This window comes from Ochotona curzoniae, unplaced genomic scaffold (assembly GCF_017591425.1).
Source record: "Ochotona curzoniae isolate NIBS_2020 unplaced genomic scaffold, NIBS_Ocur_1.0 contig_2210, whole genome shotgun sequence".
NCBI classification, from domain to species: Eukaryota; Metazoa; Chordata; class Mammalia; order Lagomorpha; family Ochotonidae; genus Ochotona; species Ochotona curzoniae.
In genome coordinates this window covers 35,514,024-35,527,410 of record NW_024465369.1, presented here as the reverse complement: position 1 = coordinate 35,527,410, position 13,387 = coordinate 35,514,024, and the positions used below count along the sequence as shown (strand labels likewise).

The following is a 13,387-nucleotide window of genomic DNA, read 5'->3' as shown; positions in this document are numbered from 1 at the left end:
AAAATTAAAATTTGGAAGGAATATTAGCATCCTAATGTCCTAGAGTTAGCAGTTCTGGTGATTTGCAAGGTCTCCAAAGTGAATGCAGAAATGTGGGTGAAGGTGTAAGAGTGCATCACTATTTGAGAGTAATTAAACATTTTTCAAAGTAGAAAAATTCCTTGGGAAAGCACAACTCTACAGGGTCTATAGGCAATTTTACTTCTCAGTGACAAAGTGTTCCCTTGCATTTGGCTAGGAATTTTCTGAATTATTCAGCTAGAACATATTTTTTAAAAGATTTATTTTATTTTTATTGGAAAGGCGGATATACAGAGAGGAGAGACAGAGAGGAAGATCTTCCATCCGATGGTTCACTCCCCAAATGAGTGCAACGGCCGATCCGAAGCCAGGAGCCCCAGGTCTCCCACATGGGTGCAGGGGCCCAAAGCTTTGGGCCGTCCCGGGATGGGAAGAGGGGGCCGCCGGGATTAGAACCGGCACCCATATGGGATCCCAGGCGTGCAAGGTGAGGACTTTAACCACTGCGCCACCGCGCTGGGCCCTAGAACATACTTTTAAATGTCTTACTAATTTGAAAAGCTGCAAAGCAGGGATCTTCTATCTGCTGGTTCACTCCCCAAATGTCAGTAATAGCTAGGGCTAGATCAGACTGAAGCCAGGAGTCTAGAGCTCCATCTGGGTGTTAGACATGGCTGGCCGGGGTCCAGGACATCAGAAGGGTTCTGGATAAGAAGGGGAGTAGCCAGGATTTGAGTTGCTGTTCTGATGGGAGATGTTGTGACTGTGCCACAACGCTCTTTCCTCTAGGAGGACTAATTTTATTTGTGGCTGACTTAGAGTAACTACAACAAGCCTGGGGTTTCTCTTTAATATGGGACTTTAATCAGACATATGCAGGAAAACAAAAAAGGCTACTCGGGTTAGATTTTTTTTTGCTTTATAAATTGGTATTACACATTATTGAGGGGGAAAAAGTGATCCACTCATGGCTGAGCTTGACTTGGGAATTTTTTTTTCTGGTTTGTACTGAGAATTGGATAAATTTCACTTGAGGTTGTACGTGTTTAAAGAGTTGGTTGACCTTGGTATTTTTAGTCCTCATATAAACTTGCTAGAGTAAGGTAGGCTGGCCAAGTAAACTTTTTTATTACATTTCCTGTTGGAATGGAGCACCTTGTCTATCATAGGAGCACAAAGTTGTGAAACTAGAACTTCTGTGGATGTAAGTACTTTCTGTCTCTTGGATGGAAATTATATACCCAAGATCAATTATTTCCATCAACTAGTTCAGTTTAGGCACTACTTGATGCCCGAATGAATCTGGAGTATGCACTGGACACATAATCCCTAAGGATTATGAATTATGGGTGAAAATATTTGTGTTAGCAAATGGACTAAATTCATTTAAATGCAGAGTTTTGGATTCCTTTTAACAAAACTAATAGATTCAACTTAATTACTATAGCCTTGAGGAATCAGGCAGTGATGGTTCAGGAATCAAAATGGGAAGATTTAGCTTCTGATAGCAACTTGGTGAAAAAGATGGGATTGTGCTTAGGCAGAGCTAGGTTTGACACTCTCGCCCAGCTCCCTCCCATTCCATGTCAGTAAACGACACAAACACAAAACCATGAAGGGTGCCCTGGAAACAGGCTGCATCTCAGGCCTATGGGATTATTCTGACTCCCAGTTGGCTTCAGTGCCTCTGAACAACAACAACAAAAAGTTACAAATAGAGAATTTTAAGTGTAGACCTACAGGAAAATCACTCTACCTATAGTAGACGCAATGACCATTCCAGGGTGTTGGCACTGTTGTATCTTCCCTAACCTGTGTGGGGAAAAAAAAAATTAACATTCCGTCTTATCGAATTGCCCATCAGTTTTTGCTTGAACACTGACTTTTAGTTAACCTCAGTCCATATACATGAAGGATATAGATCAGGCTTTCATAACTGACCTGAAACTCATTTCAAAAACTGATGCTGCTGTGTGTTCCTTGTCTTTTTTAAATAGTTTTTTTTAATCCTCTTTGTAATAATGCATGACTCATTCATTGCTCATTATCTTCCCACTGAATTTTTTTTTCTCCCTTTTGCCTTGAGCCAGCAAGAAAATCTTACAGGAGAGGAGGGAGAAACTGAGTTGGGGAACAGCACTTAAACACTGCTGCTTGACTGCCATTGGTCCTCGCCTTTCCTGCCTGGGCCAGTCTAATCCAGCCTCGCTGCCATCCCTCCCTCCACCCGCTCCCTGCCAGGGGCCTCACGGGGTGGCTGTTGCAAGAAACTGATTGCAGGCAGGATGTAGGCATCTTTCCTTCAGAATGGACACTAACACATTGAATAGAGCAGGAAGCTTTTAGAAATGCATCATTTGTCAGAATTGCCTGTCTTTTTTAAAGGAATAGCAAGAGATGCTGAATGTTTTGCATGTTAGCACCGACTCTTTTTATTTCTGTTCAGACTGAGTTTTCAGAAGGTTAAATATAGAGTCCTTTAAAAAAAAAAAAAAAGAAGAAGGAAAAAGAAGAATTTGCCTTGTTAGTCGACCTCTTTCTGAGAAGTGCTTCATCACCCTCCTCCACTTGCCCGTGGTGTCTCTGCAGCTCTCTGTAGGTTAGGTCTGTGCCGGCTGGCAGAATGCTCATGTGGTAGCAGAGAAGAGAGTTCACCGACAGACAGAGATCAATATAGGGTTTCCTGCTTCCCTGTGAATTCCAAAATGCCATCCAAAGAGTCCTGGTCGGGGAAGAAAACTAATAGAGCTGCAGTTCACAAATCAAAACAAGAGGGCCGTCAGCAAGATTTATTGATAGCTGCCTTGGGGATGAAACTGGGTTCTCAAAAGTCGTCTGTGACAATCTGGCAACCTCTGAAACTCTTTGCTTATTCGCAGTTGACATCACTTGTTAGAAGAGCAACTCTGAAAGAAAATGAACAAATTCCAAAATATGAAAAGGTTCACAATTTCAAGGTAAGAAGATTTTGTTTTTAGCCTGCTCTTATAAGAAGTACTCATTGCTTAAAATATTCAGTATTAAAGGAATGCCTTCTGATGTCTTTTTGAAACTAGGATGACTTGACAAAAATGTTCTTGCTATTTAAGAATGATGCATTCAATCTGACTTAAGGAACAGCTGAGTGAAGCTAGCAGAAATCCAACCCCGTTTTCTCTAGTACTGTTTTAATATTTAATCAATATGTGCTTACTGATTGTCTTGAGTGTAAGAAAAGAAAAAGTGGGGGACCTCATTTAATGATTTTGGCTTTTTTTATTTGTGATGCAAATATATCTAAATACCTTTGTCAGCTATTTCATGGGTGAATTGGATATTATCTCTATTAATTTCTGGTAAGAAGCTTTGGCTACAAGAGGTATGTGCTGTTGCATCTGGATGTAGCAGATGGTCTGCGTTTCCCATAGTTTGTCATTTCTCCTCTGTTAATGAATTGACCGTGATGAAAAGAGGACGGCTGCCCGGGGACTACTGTTGATGCTAGCACCTTCTCCTCACTTGGGAGAAGTTACTTTCACCTTGTGTGTGTCTCATCTTAAGTTGTTGTGTTCATATATTTCATCAACTGCACTTAAATCTTCTCTGAGGCTGATGTATGTATTCAAGCTGGCTGTAGTTCTTGCCTGATGTTAAGGCCTTGAAGTTCTGTCCTTTGTAACCTAATTCAGAAACTACAATGTGAAGTCATGCATAAGAAAACCTAGTTACACTTAATACACAGATGGGCTGGCATTTGTGTAGAAACTTCTTAGTAGTTAAGATAACTTTCATAATTTCCTGAGACCTGAATATTTTCAGTTAAAACAAAAAAAAATTTTTTGCTGTTAATTTCAAAAGAGGATATAGTTGAAAACTCTGACCTTCAATAAACTGGCTTTACACACTGATTCAGTATATAGAATATACCAGGCTGTGTACTAGGTGATTTCATCTCGAATTTGCAATTCATCTTGATTTTTTCAACACCAGCATTTGTTTTACCCGGATACTAAAATATCAAGACTCCAATATGCTCTGCATTTTCCATAGTGAGAAATAGACCCTTATGATCATCAGATCATTTTAGGATAAAGATAATTTTTTTAGAAAGTTTCTAAAAGATATGGCCTATGCAAAGATTGATTTACCTTGAAATACTAGTAAACAGCATTTTCTTCCTTTTTCAAACATAGTAATGATTACATCTTTCAACCATTATTGATGGAAAATGAGATGAGTTGTGGATGAAATACTTAATAGAAAGCCAAAATTGTATATCCAGTTTTAACTACCTACTTCCTGTATAAGGCTAAATACATGCAGGCTGCTAGGCCTGAGTATTTTTCACATGATATACAACCTGGTGTTACATGCTTTTTATCAGGAAAATGACCCTCAGTCCTTTTGCAAATCTAAAGCTGTATATGTGTTAGATCACAAACAGCTGCTTTGGTTTCCTAAATAAGAAATTACATGCATACTTTTAGAAATGAATCTTCAAAGATGTACTCCTCTGATTTGTTCAGCAGACCTATTGAGGATGCCATTTTAGTGCCAAGTTGGTTGGACTAGTTAGTTCAATAGTAATAGGCCTGTTCAAGGACTTGCATAACAAAGCATATTGTCTTTTTTTCTTGGTTGCATCTTCCAATAATTTCTCCATTTTAATTGAACTCATGACTGTAATGAACGAACCCTGTAGTCAGGAAATGTGATTGGACCAATTGTGACTCTTAGCCTACTATTCAAGACTGCTTTACAGATACTGTTTTTAAAAAGCACACAAAAATATGGTTGGCTTCTTCCTTCTTTGGAGCTAGATAAGGTGAAACAGCCAGAGCTTGCTGTTTAAAAAAGTTCTTAGCTCATGTTAGAGTATTACATTACATATTGTTGTAGAGGTGCTAAGAAAGTCAGAAATCTTATTAGGAGTTTCTATGTGGTGGCATTATTAAAAACAAGAAAAGAAAGGCAGCGGGTGGGGGAAAAGTCATACTTGACTTCCGAGAACATCCCAAGAACCATTCAATCTGTGGCAGAGCAGTTTCTCCCACACAAACGCCTTTAGAAGGGCGCTGCTTGTGGTGCGGAAGGGGCTGCTGCTCAGACTCTGTGGGAAGAACCTGGAGCATTTCCATGATGGTAATGAGTCACGTGGCCGTGCCAGGGACTATTTTCTGTTAGTAACAAAGCATATTCCATCTAACTGCCTGCCCACTCACCACAGCCTCATTGCGATACGGGTTTCTCTTACTTTTTGAACAGCCTCGTTACATAAGATTTGCCAGCTGTTCACCACCACCGAGCAGCGCTGTTTCAGGGCTAAAGGAGTGGCTTTCGACTTATGGTGAAAAGGCTCGAGGTGAAAGCCAACCCATCAACTGGACCTCGCTGCAGACCCCAGAAGCCCTGTGGGCCCTGCCTTGGGGGCTTCTTTTTTTTCTTTTACTGAGAAACAACAACAAAAAACAGGACAGCTTGTTTTTTGCTGTTATATAACATGATCTTTTATAAGAAAGATGGTCAAAATTGTATCACTTAGGGAAGTTATAATCACATAAATGCACTACATTGTTTCAAAATTATGTAAGGTGTCAGTATAAGTTAGTGAATATTAACTGTGTCCTAGATCAGTCTCTTCATTTTAAGTATTCCAGAGGGAGAGTAAGACAAAACTGATCAGAATAAAACACAGGATCCACCCCCATTCCCCACACCAGGTACATCCTGTGCTGAGGCGCTTCAGGGATGGAGACCCCGCCTTCTCCCCTCTGGAGCCAGTCCATCTAGGTACCTGGAAGACACTATCTCCTTACTGCTAACTCCCCTAAAGTATTTTTCTTGTGAATCGGCACCAATGAATGTATTGATCCTAAAACCCCATTTTTCTCTGTGGAGGGCATGGTGGCTAGAGAACCTTGGCGTGACTGTGGGGGATGAAGGAAGCTCTTGCTTCTTTCCTAGCTCCCAGGCAGAGTCAGGTGTTACGTAAGAGTGGTGGCATCTTTCATGCACCAAAGGACACAGTGAATTCCTTTTTAACTCTTTCCAAATTCACCTAGGAAATGTTTCACATAGTCTGTTGCTTCACTTAGGCACTTCATCAATTCAAGGTTAGGTTAATAATACAGAAGCCTGGTTATTTAGGCTAATCAAATACTCAATGTTTTGAGAATTATAAAACGTCAGTTTAGAATTGGATTTGTTTCAGGTACTTGACTTCTGCATTGCCATGAAAGATACAGTATCTTAATAGAATTAATGTTCCCAAGATACTATGCAAGCAATAAATCCTGAAACTAGAAATAATACTGTAATTAGAATAATGCTACAACATGAATCTACAATGTTTAGGAAAAGTATTGATTCAGGAAGCTACTAGAACTGGCAGCCCTGTCCAGCAGACTAGTAGCTCTGCTGTTGGAAAAGTTGCAGGGTGGCCATAAGATGCAGGCAGTTCCAAGCCCTCTGCTTCTGCACCTGATTCACGTTTGGGGAATAACTAGGAATTAACCAACAAATAAATTATATAGTTCAATAATTTAATTTTTAAGTTGTTACAGTTCTGAAATTCTCTGAATTATATTGTGTTGTATTATAATTACTGCATGTTTGATAATCAAACCTTAAGTCCATATAGGGACAAATTTCAATATGCTGATTTGGAAAGTAAATTGATACTCGAAAAACTATTTTAAAACATTTTTTTAACTGACTTAACAGCATAGAGTGTCATATTTAGGGACCATGCCTACCACCTCCCTATGTTATCCTCACCAGTCATCACAATACCACCTTCCTTTCCTTTCCCCAAAACCAGTAAAATGTATAACTAGTAGATTAAGAAGTGTCTATTAATTGAGTGCATCTTCGATTTGTTGCAGAATCTTTAAGCATTTTGTTTTTCAGAAGCAGAGCTCCTATCTGCTGATTTACTCTGCAGGTACCTCAGTCTGTGGCTGAGCATGCTAAACCTGGGAGCTCAATCCAGCTGTCCCCTGTGGGTGGCAGTTAACCACCTACTTGGGCCATCAACCTTTCCTCTCAGGGTCTGCATTGATGGGAAGCTGGAGTTAGGAGCCAAGAATCAAAACTCCAGGTACTCCGATGTAAGGCAAGGGCATCCTAACTGGTGGGCCTAACACCCAACCCTGTGTGAACATTTTAAATGCTGAAAATTGTTTTGAATTAGTGGTGTTGTAAAAGAAGGTCAATGCAGTGTGACAAAATGAAACTTCTGCAGTTCGATCACTTTTCACTGTTTCTGCCATGGCTGTGAATGTGAGATGTTCAATATAAATATTTTTAAATCATGTTTTTCTAAGAGATTAAGTAAAACTATGTATTTCTATTATAAACACACATGCACACACATTCACATTCTCCTCAGTTCTAAATGTAGGCCATTTGGAAGAAAAGACAAAAATAGCAAAGACAAGTGTATAGCATGAGTTCTCTCTCCCTAGGGCATTCAGACTTGGGGAGAGCTGTTGAAGTATGGAGAGGGACTAGTACATTAGACAGGATCATCTGTAAGCAGTTTCCATTGCTAGCTGACATAGTACTTACAAGATACCGTAAAGCCAAAAATGGCAGGTAACTAATCTGCTTTTCACCTCTGTCTGTGCTGTTGGAAATGAGAACCATAACTGTCTGATGGTGCCCTTCCTTCCAGGCATTTTAACACTACTAACATCATGGCTCTCAACCTCACTGTCCTTTCACAAAATGACTTTGGAACTGATTGTGACATTTCAAGTGCAAATTTAGATCATTAGCGCAATTGGAAACATTAATGCAAAATATTTCATGTGATTCTTGTTTATATACATGCAAGGACTTGAAGAAAAAATTAAGATTTAAAAATATAGGATATTTAACATGTTCCATTAAGTTCAAGACTTTTGTTCAATGGTGATTTTCAGGTGTTTAAGCTCTCTAACGGGTTTCTGTAAACATAAGCATGTCAGTGCAGTTAAAATGGGTACCTTCAATGTTCACAGAAGTAATTCAGGGCTATAAGATGGATGGCTGTCAATTTCCCCCTCCAGTTTTTACAGAATTGGTTTTGTTTGATGGATGAGCAGGACCTTTGTCATGGGGAAAGGATTTAAGCTCGCCTCAGTGTTTTCTTCCAAATCTGGCTTTCTCAAAACACTGTAAATTAGGCATGCTATCTTTTGGCCCTCCAGAAAGTCACCAAGCGAAATGCATCAAGCATCTAAAAAACTAAAACTGTTGCCATGAGCTTTGATTGCTGCTTATCTTCAGGATTCTATCAAAAAGCTGTTGTTTCTGCTCTAGTTCTTAAATATTTGTTGCAAATTTCTGTTGAAAGCTTTCTTTTTGTCTTAGGCATACACATCGAGCAGAAAGTTTGTTCTACAGGCTTTATCTTCATCATCTCATCCCTTACTAAAACTATACATTTGTAAATTGTTGATTTGAGGTACGGTTTATGTTGTATATTGGAAAGTCAGGTACACAGAGAGGAAGATCCTCTGTCCGCTTATTCACCCCCCAAGCATCCACAATCGCCAGAGCTTCCTCTGGGCCTCCCACATGGGTTCAGGGTCCCAAAGCTTTGGACTGTCCTCCACTGTGTTCCTAGGCCATAAGCAGAGAGCTGGATGGGAAGCAGGGCTGCCAGCCCACAAGGCTTCTACTGCACCATGCCCCAGAGGAACTATTTTTATAAAACATCAGTTTCACCATTTTTTCCAATGTTGCCTATGCTCCAATTCTAACAGAATTCATATTGCTCTCATAGGAATTATTTTCAAACTGGTGTTTTATCCTTGGTACTGCCTCCAGTTATGTTATTCAAATGTGCTTACATGTGCAAGGTTAGTTTAATGCAAAAAAAAGTTTTAAATCCCTGCTTTGAGTTTGTATCAACTTTCTAAAGATGATTTTAAGCACAGATTTCAATTTTTGTTCCAGCTTTTCAAGCCTCCTAGTAGTTTTTAAAACGTCAAATTGGATAAACAAAACATTATCATGGAAAAGTTGTGATACTTGAGGAGTAAATATAGATTTTAAGAAATAGTTGTGGTCTTTGACAGTGGTGATACCAAAGGTTTACCTTAAGAACAATTTATTGGGCCTGGCGGCGTGGGCTAGCAGCTAAAGTCCTCCCCTTGAACGCACCAGGATCCCATATGGGCGCTGGTTCTAATCCTGGCAGTTCCACTTCCCATCCAGCTCCCTACTTGTGGCCTGGGAAAGCAGTCGAGGATGGCCCAGAGCATTGGGACCCTGCACCCGTGTGGGATACCCGGAAGAAGTTCCTGGCTCCTGGCTTCAGATTGGCATAGCATCGGCCGATGCGGTCACTTGGGGAGTGAATCATCGGACGGAAGATCTTCCTCTCTGTCTCTCTGCCTTTCCAATAAAAATAAATCTTTAAAAAAAAAAAACGAACAATTTATTGCCATCTTATGAGGCTAGAGAATTTTTAAAAGAATGCAAGTATGAGAGATGTTCAAAATACACTTATGTTTTCTTGTGAACTTATAAAGTACCCTCATCTTTTTACATGGTTGCTGTAACATTTTATATTCCTATAGTGTACAAGGGCTCCACTTTCTCCACATCTCTCAGGTTTGCTTTCTAATAACATCCAACTTGTCAGATTAATATTCTATTATGTTTTGATTTGCACGTCCTTGATGATTAGTGATAAACATTCTTTTCACATACTTATTAGCCATTTATATCTTTGGAAAAGTATCAAGTCTTTTTAAATAGGTATTTTTTTTCTGCTTTTGAGGTACAACTTCTATACCTTGACCAGTAACCTGTTTTATTGCATTTGGATAGAGATTTGTACATTTGTCCTTACCTAGGGCTGCCTTTGAAAACAAGGTAGAGGGTAGTCACGTCACTTTGAGTGACCCTGAAGCTCCCCACTACCCTAGCCAATCCTGATTCTTCTTGGCAGAAACATGATTGAGTTACTCTGGCACAAACCAGGCCCTAATGGAGTAACAGTTAGTTGTAGCTTCTGTGTCCATCTCTGACATGGTATCTTGAGTGTTTTAGAAAAGCAGCCAGGCAACGTTCTTTCCCCATGACAAAGGTTCTGCTCATCCTTCTAGCAAACAAGGCCAATTAAAAGAATATGGAAAATTGATATCCTGATTGATAAAGGGAACACAAAATTTTGTAACTCCCTCCTATTGTTAGGAGCAATGCAGTCTATCTACATCAAAGAATTGTAAAACCTAATATACTTTTTTTTTAACCTAATATACTTTTAAGACCCTATGTTACTTGGAAATGGGGAAGGAGAGCAGAGAAATCTTCCATCTCCTTAGAATGTGTGAGGAAGACAAAGTATAACCTATCAAGAAGATAACTTCTAGACAATAGTAAAACTACAAAGACATACAGGGGGATTCAAGAGCAATCCTGACAACCTCTTAACAGCAGGTCATATGCACAAAGTAGGGGGAGACCCCAGAGTGGAGGCTTGTAGCCCAACCCTGGGGACTCCCGGATCCTCACCTAGGACTACATCCCAACTGCCAAGGAGACCACAGGGAACTGGAATGCCTTCGGAGGCCAAGAACTCTGAGGTCATCCACCCCCATTTGGATCTACCACATGGGATGGAAGAAGCCCAAATCCTTCCTTGCAGGATCCAAGGTCATCAGCCAGGAGCCCTGAGCGGTCCACCGAAACAAAGTAAACTCCCTTCTGGACTAGGGAGAGGAGCTTTCTCTGGTCCTCACTTAGTTCCAACTTTGGATCCCCACCCTATTTTGCAATGACCAGCAGGTCACTCCAGAGCTCCCCACTCCAAAACACACACGCACACACACACACACACAAATTGGAATAGATAGAGAACAACAAGGAAAGCTTAGAACCAGACAGGAAATGGTCAGCGTGGACTAACACATGCCTTAATAGGTAGGACACAAGGATTAGTTACTCCTCACTAAGGTATTGAAGATGTCTCTGCACACCCCTCCTAAAACTTCTGAACTTCAACTGTTGACATATGCCTTGTTAGTCATAAGCCAGTTTAGACTATCTCAAAATCTGCCAACTTCATCAATTAAGCTTCAACACTAAACTGCTGAATGCTAAAATGAAAATAGGCACGAGACAACTGAATAGTACCCTATAGCCATTTTAAGGTGTACAGCAACCGGTTCTGTGTATAAATTAAAATTGAAATGTCAATGAAGTAGTCACAGGATGTGGTTCAGAACTTGCATTTTTTTAAACATATTTGTTACTCAATACCATGTCAATTAACTCCATAATGTTGTAAATTGATGTTGATGTTATGTTGTGGCTTTTAATTGATCAGGATGATATTCTGCCAGCTCTGCTTTCAGACCAGAGATGGTCTCCCCAAGAAACTGTTGAATTTATCTAGACAATAAGATGCTGGACTCTATGCTTGCAATGAAAGAATCTTGACTGAATTTGAATTGTAATACTGCAAGAAGGTGAAGGAATCCACCATTGGGGGAGGGATTGGGGGAATCCCAGAACCTATGAGACAGTGTCACATAATGCAATGTAATCAATAAAAAAAAATTTTAAAAATAATCTGTCTCAAGTCTTAGAAAATTATGAAAGTTAAGATTATAACTTATAAAAATTAATGAAGTAATAATTCTAAATGTTTATATAAAATATATTTTAAATTATAGACCGATAAAAAAATTACATTCAAAATATGTATGTTGATGAGGTTAATTTAGGCATTCTACAATGTAATTAGATTTTAAAACAACGTTATACATAACATTCAGTTTTTGTCACATTTCAAGCCACATCCTAAGTTCTGTTCTCAGTTTAGGACATATGTCCATTCATTAGCTTTTAAACTTTGCTTTGAGGCATGGTGATTGCCTAAAGACTACATTTGTATATAGTGTTTTATATCTTATAATTCATTCCTTTTTTCAAGATTTAACTGAGGGGTGTGTGTTACTTTTGTTTTGCCTGTTTTATACAAGAGATGTACAAATGCAGCATTTCATGTGCCTGTTTTTCAAACCCTGATTGACAAATGGTGACCTATTTGTAAATATTCCCAAGAGGACAATCTTACTAAAGAGTGGGGCCTATCTTACCATGAATGGGATGGTTAAGGCATTTATCTAAGGAATATGTACACAACATAACTCTTAAAACTTCTGACACTGCTTAAACTGTGAAGTTCTCCATATTTGAATGAACTTACCATTACTGATCTGCATTCATTATACAACACAAATATAAAACAGTACTATATAACACAAATATCATAGCCTTCATTAGCCCAAAGAGCAACAATGAGATGTGTACATACCTTAAGGAAAATGGCATGTAGGCTACCAAATAACACCATACTGCTGTTGCCTTGCCACAAATAACTGGAATCTGAGTAACCTTAGTGGATTATTTTTTCTGATAAGCACCACGTTTTACCTAATCTCTCTCTTCTGAAGAATCTTGCATGGCGGACTAGGAAAACAGATACAGGAGCACTAGCCCAGCCTTGTTACACTTTTAAAGAACACTGCATTAGTTGCTTATTTTCTGTGTTCTGATATTCTTTGAAGTATAAAAATAGCTTCTCCCTGGTGGGTATTAGTTGTTACTCACATGAAAATTAAAAAGGATGTACTCATTTTAGTCATGGAACCAGGGTTTTTTGGTCACATTGGGGGATTTCCTTCGGTCTATTATAGATTGGAGACATCTGAGCTGTCCATGGGAATACCGTGGCCATTTTTAGTACTACATCCCTTTCTCCATGAAGAGTCCCCCTGTCAGAGGCACTTCAGTTTGATAGTATCATACAACAACTAAGGAATGATCAGAGAAACTAATTCAGAGTGCCTTAATTTTTAAATCTATTTTGAATCCATGAATTGTGTTTACAACATTTCCTAAACAACTGAAGGAGCTTCCATCACAAGTGGTCTGAAAGTCAGCCTGTGCTGGCTGAGGCAAAAAGAGTATGGTGTCACACAGTGAGAAAAAATAACATTGAAGGGCATTTTCCTCTGATTCACCAGAACCCTAGCTCCCAACTCTGTCTTCACTTGTAAGCTGCCTGTAGTGACAGGAAAGGCCCCACCTGCTAGTCAGCCACAAAGAAACTTGTTTGAGTAAATGTTCTAGGCCTGTCAGTCGTCCACTAAGTTAATTTTATGTCCATCTTTACATTAGCAGCCAGAATCTAGAGAAAGGGATGTGCTGATTGGCTCAAAACTAGGCCCTATCCTGTAGCTCGGAGGTGGCCAGCTCCCTACATTTCACTTGTATTGATGGCTGTTATTCAAAGCTAAGGAATTTATTGTATGTGTGTTCATATTAAAAATATCCTCTGCATCAGTAAGTGACAATCACCAATTGAAATATTCTAATAGACCAA

The 13,387-nt window shown here is 39.4% G+C and overlaps 1 protein-coding gene across 6 annotated transcripts in view; it reads left to right on the top strand.

Moving 5' to 3' along the window:
- CHN1 (chimerin 1) overlaps positions 1-13,387 on the top strand; it is a 194,671-nt gene that overhangs the window by 144,240 nt on the left and 37,044 nt on the right. Inside the window, exon 8 of one of the 6 annotated variants that reach the window (XM_040971744.1) lies at positions 2,901-2,978. The exons of 1 other annotated variant lie outside the window; for it this stretch is intronic. In XM_040971744.1, the coding sequence (XP_040827678.1) occupies positions 2,901-2,978 (78 nt within the window). Of the gene's footprint in view, positions 1-2,139; positions 2,979-13,387 lie in introns of those variants that run through there. 4 more of the 6 variants (XM_040971750.1, XM_040971749.1, XM_040971746.1 and 1 more) reach the window with 4 other exon arrangements.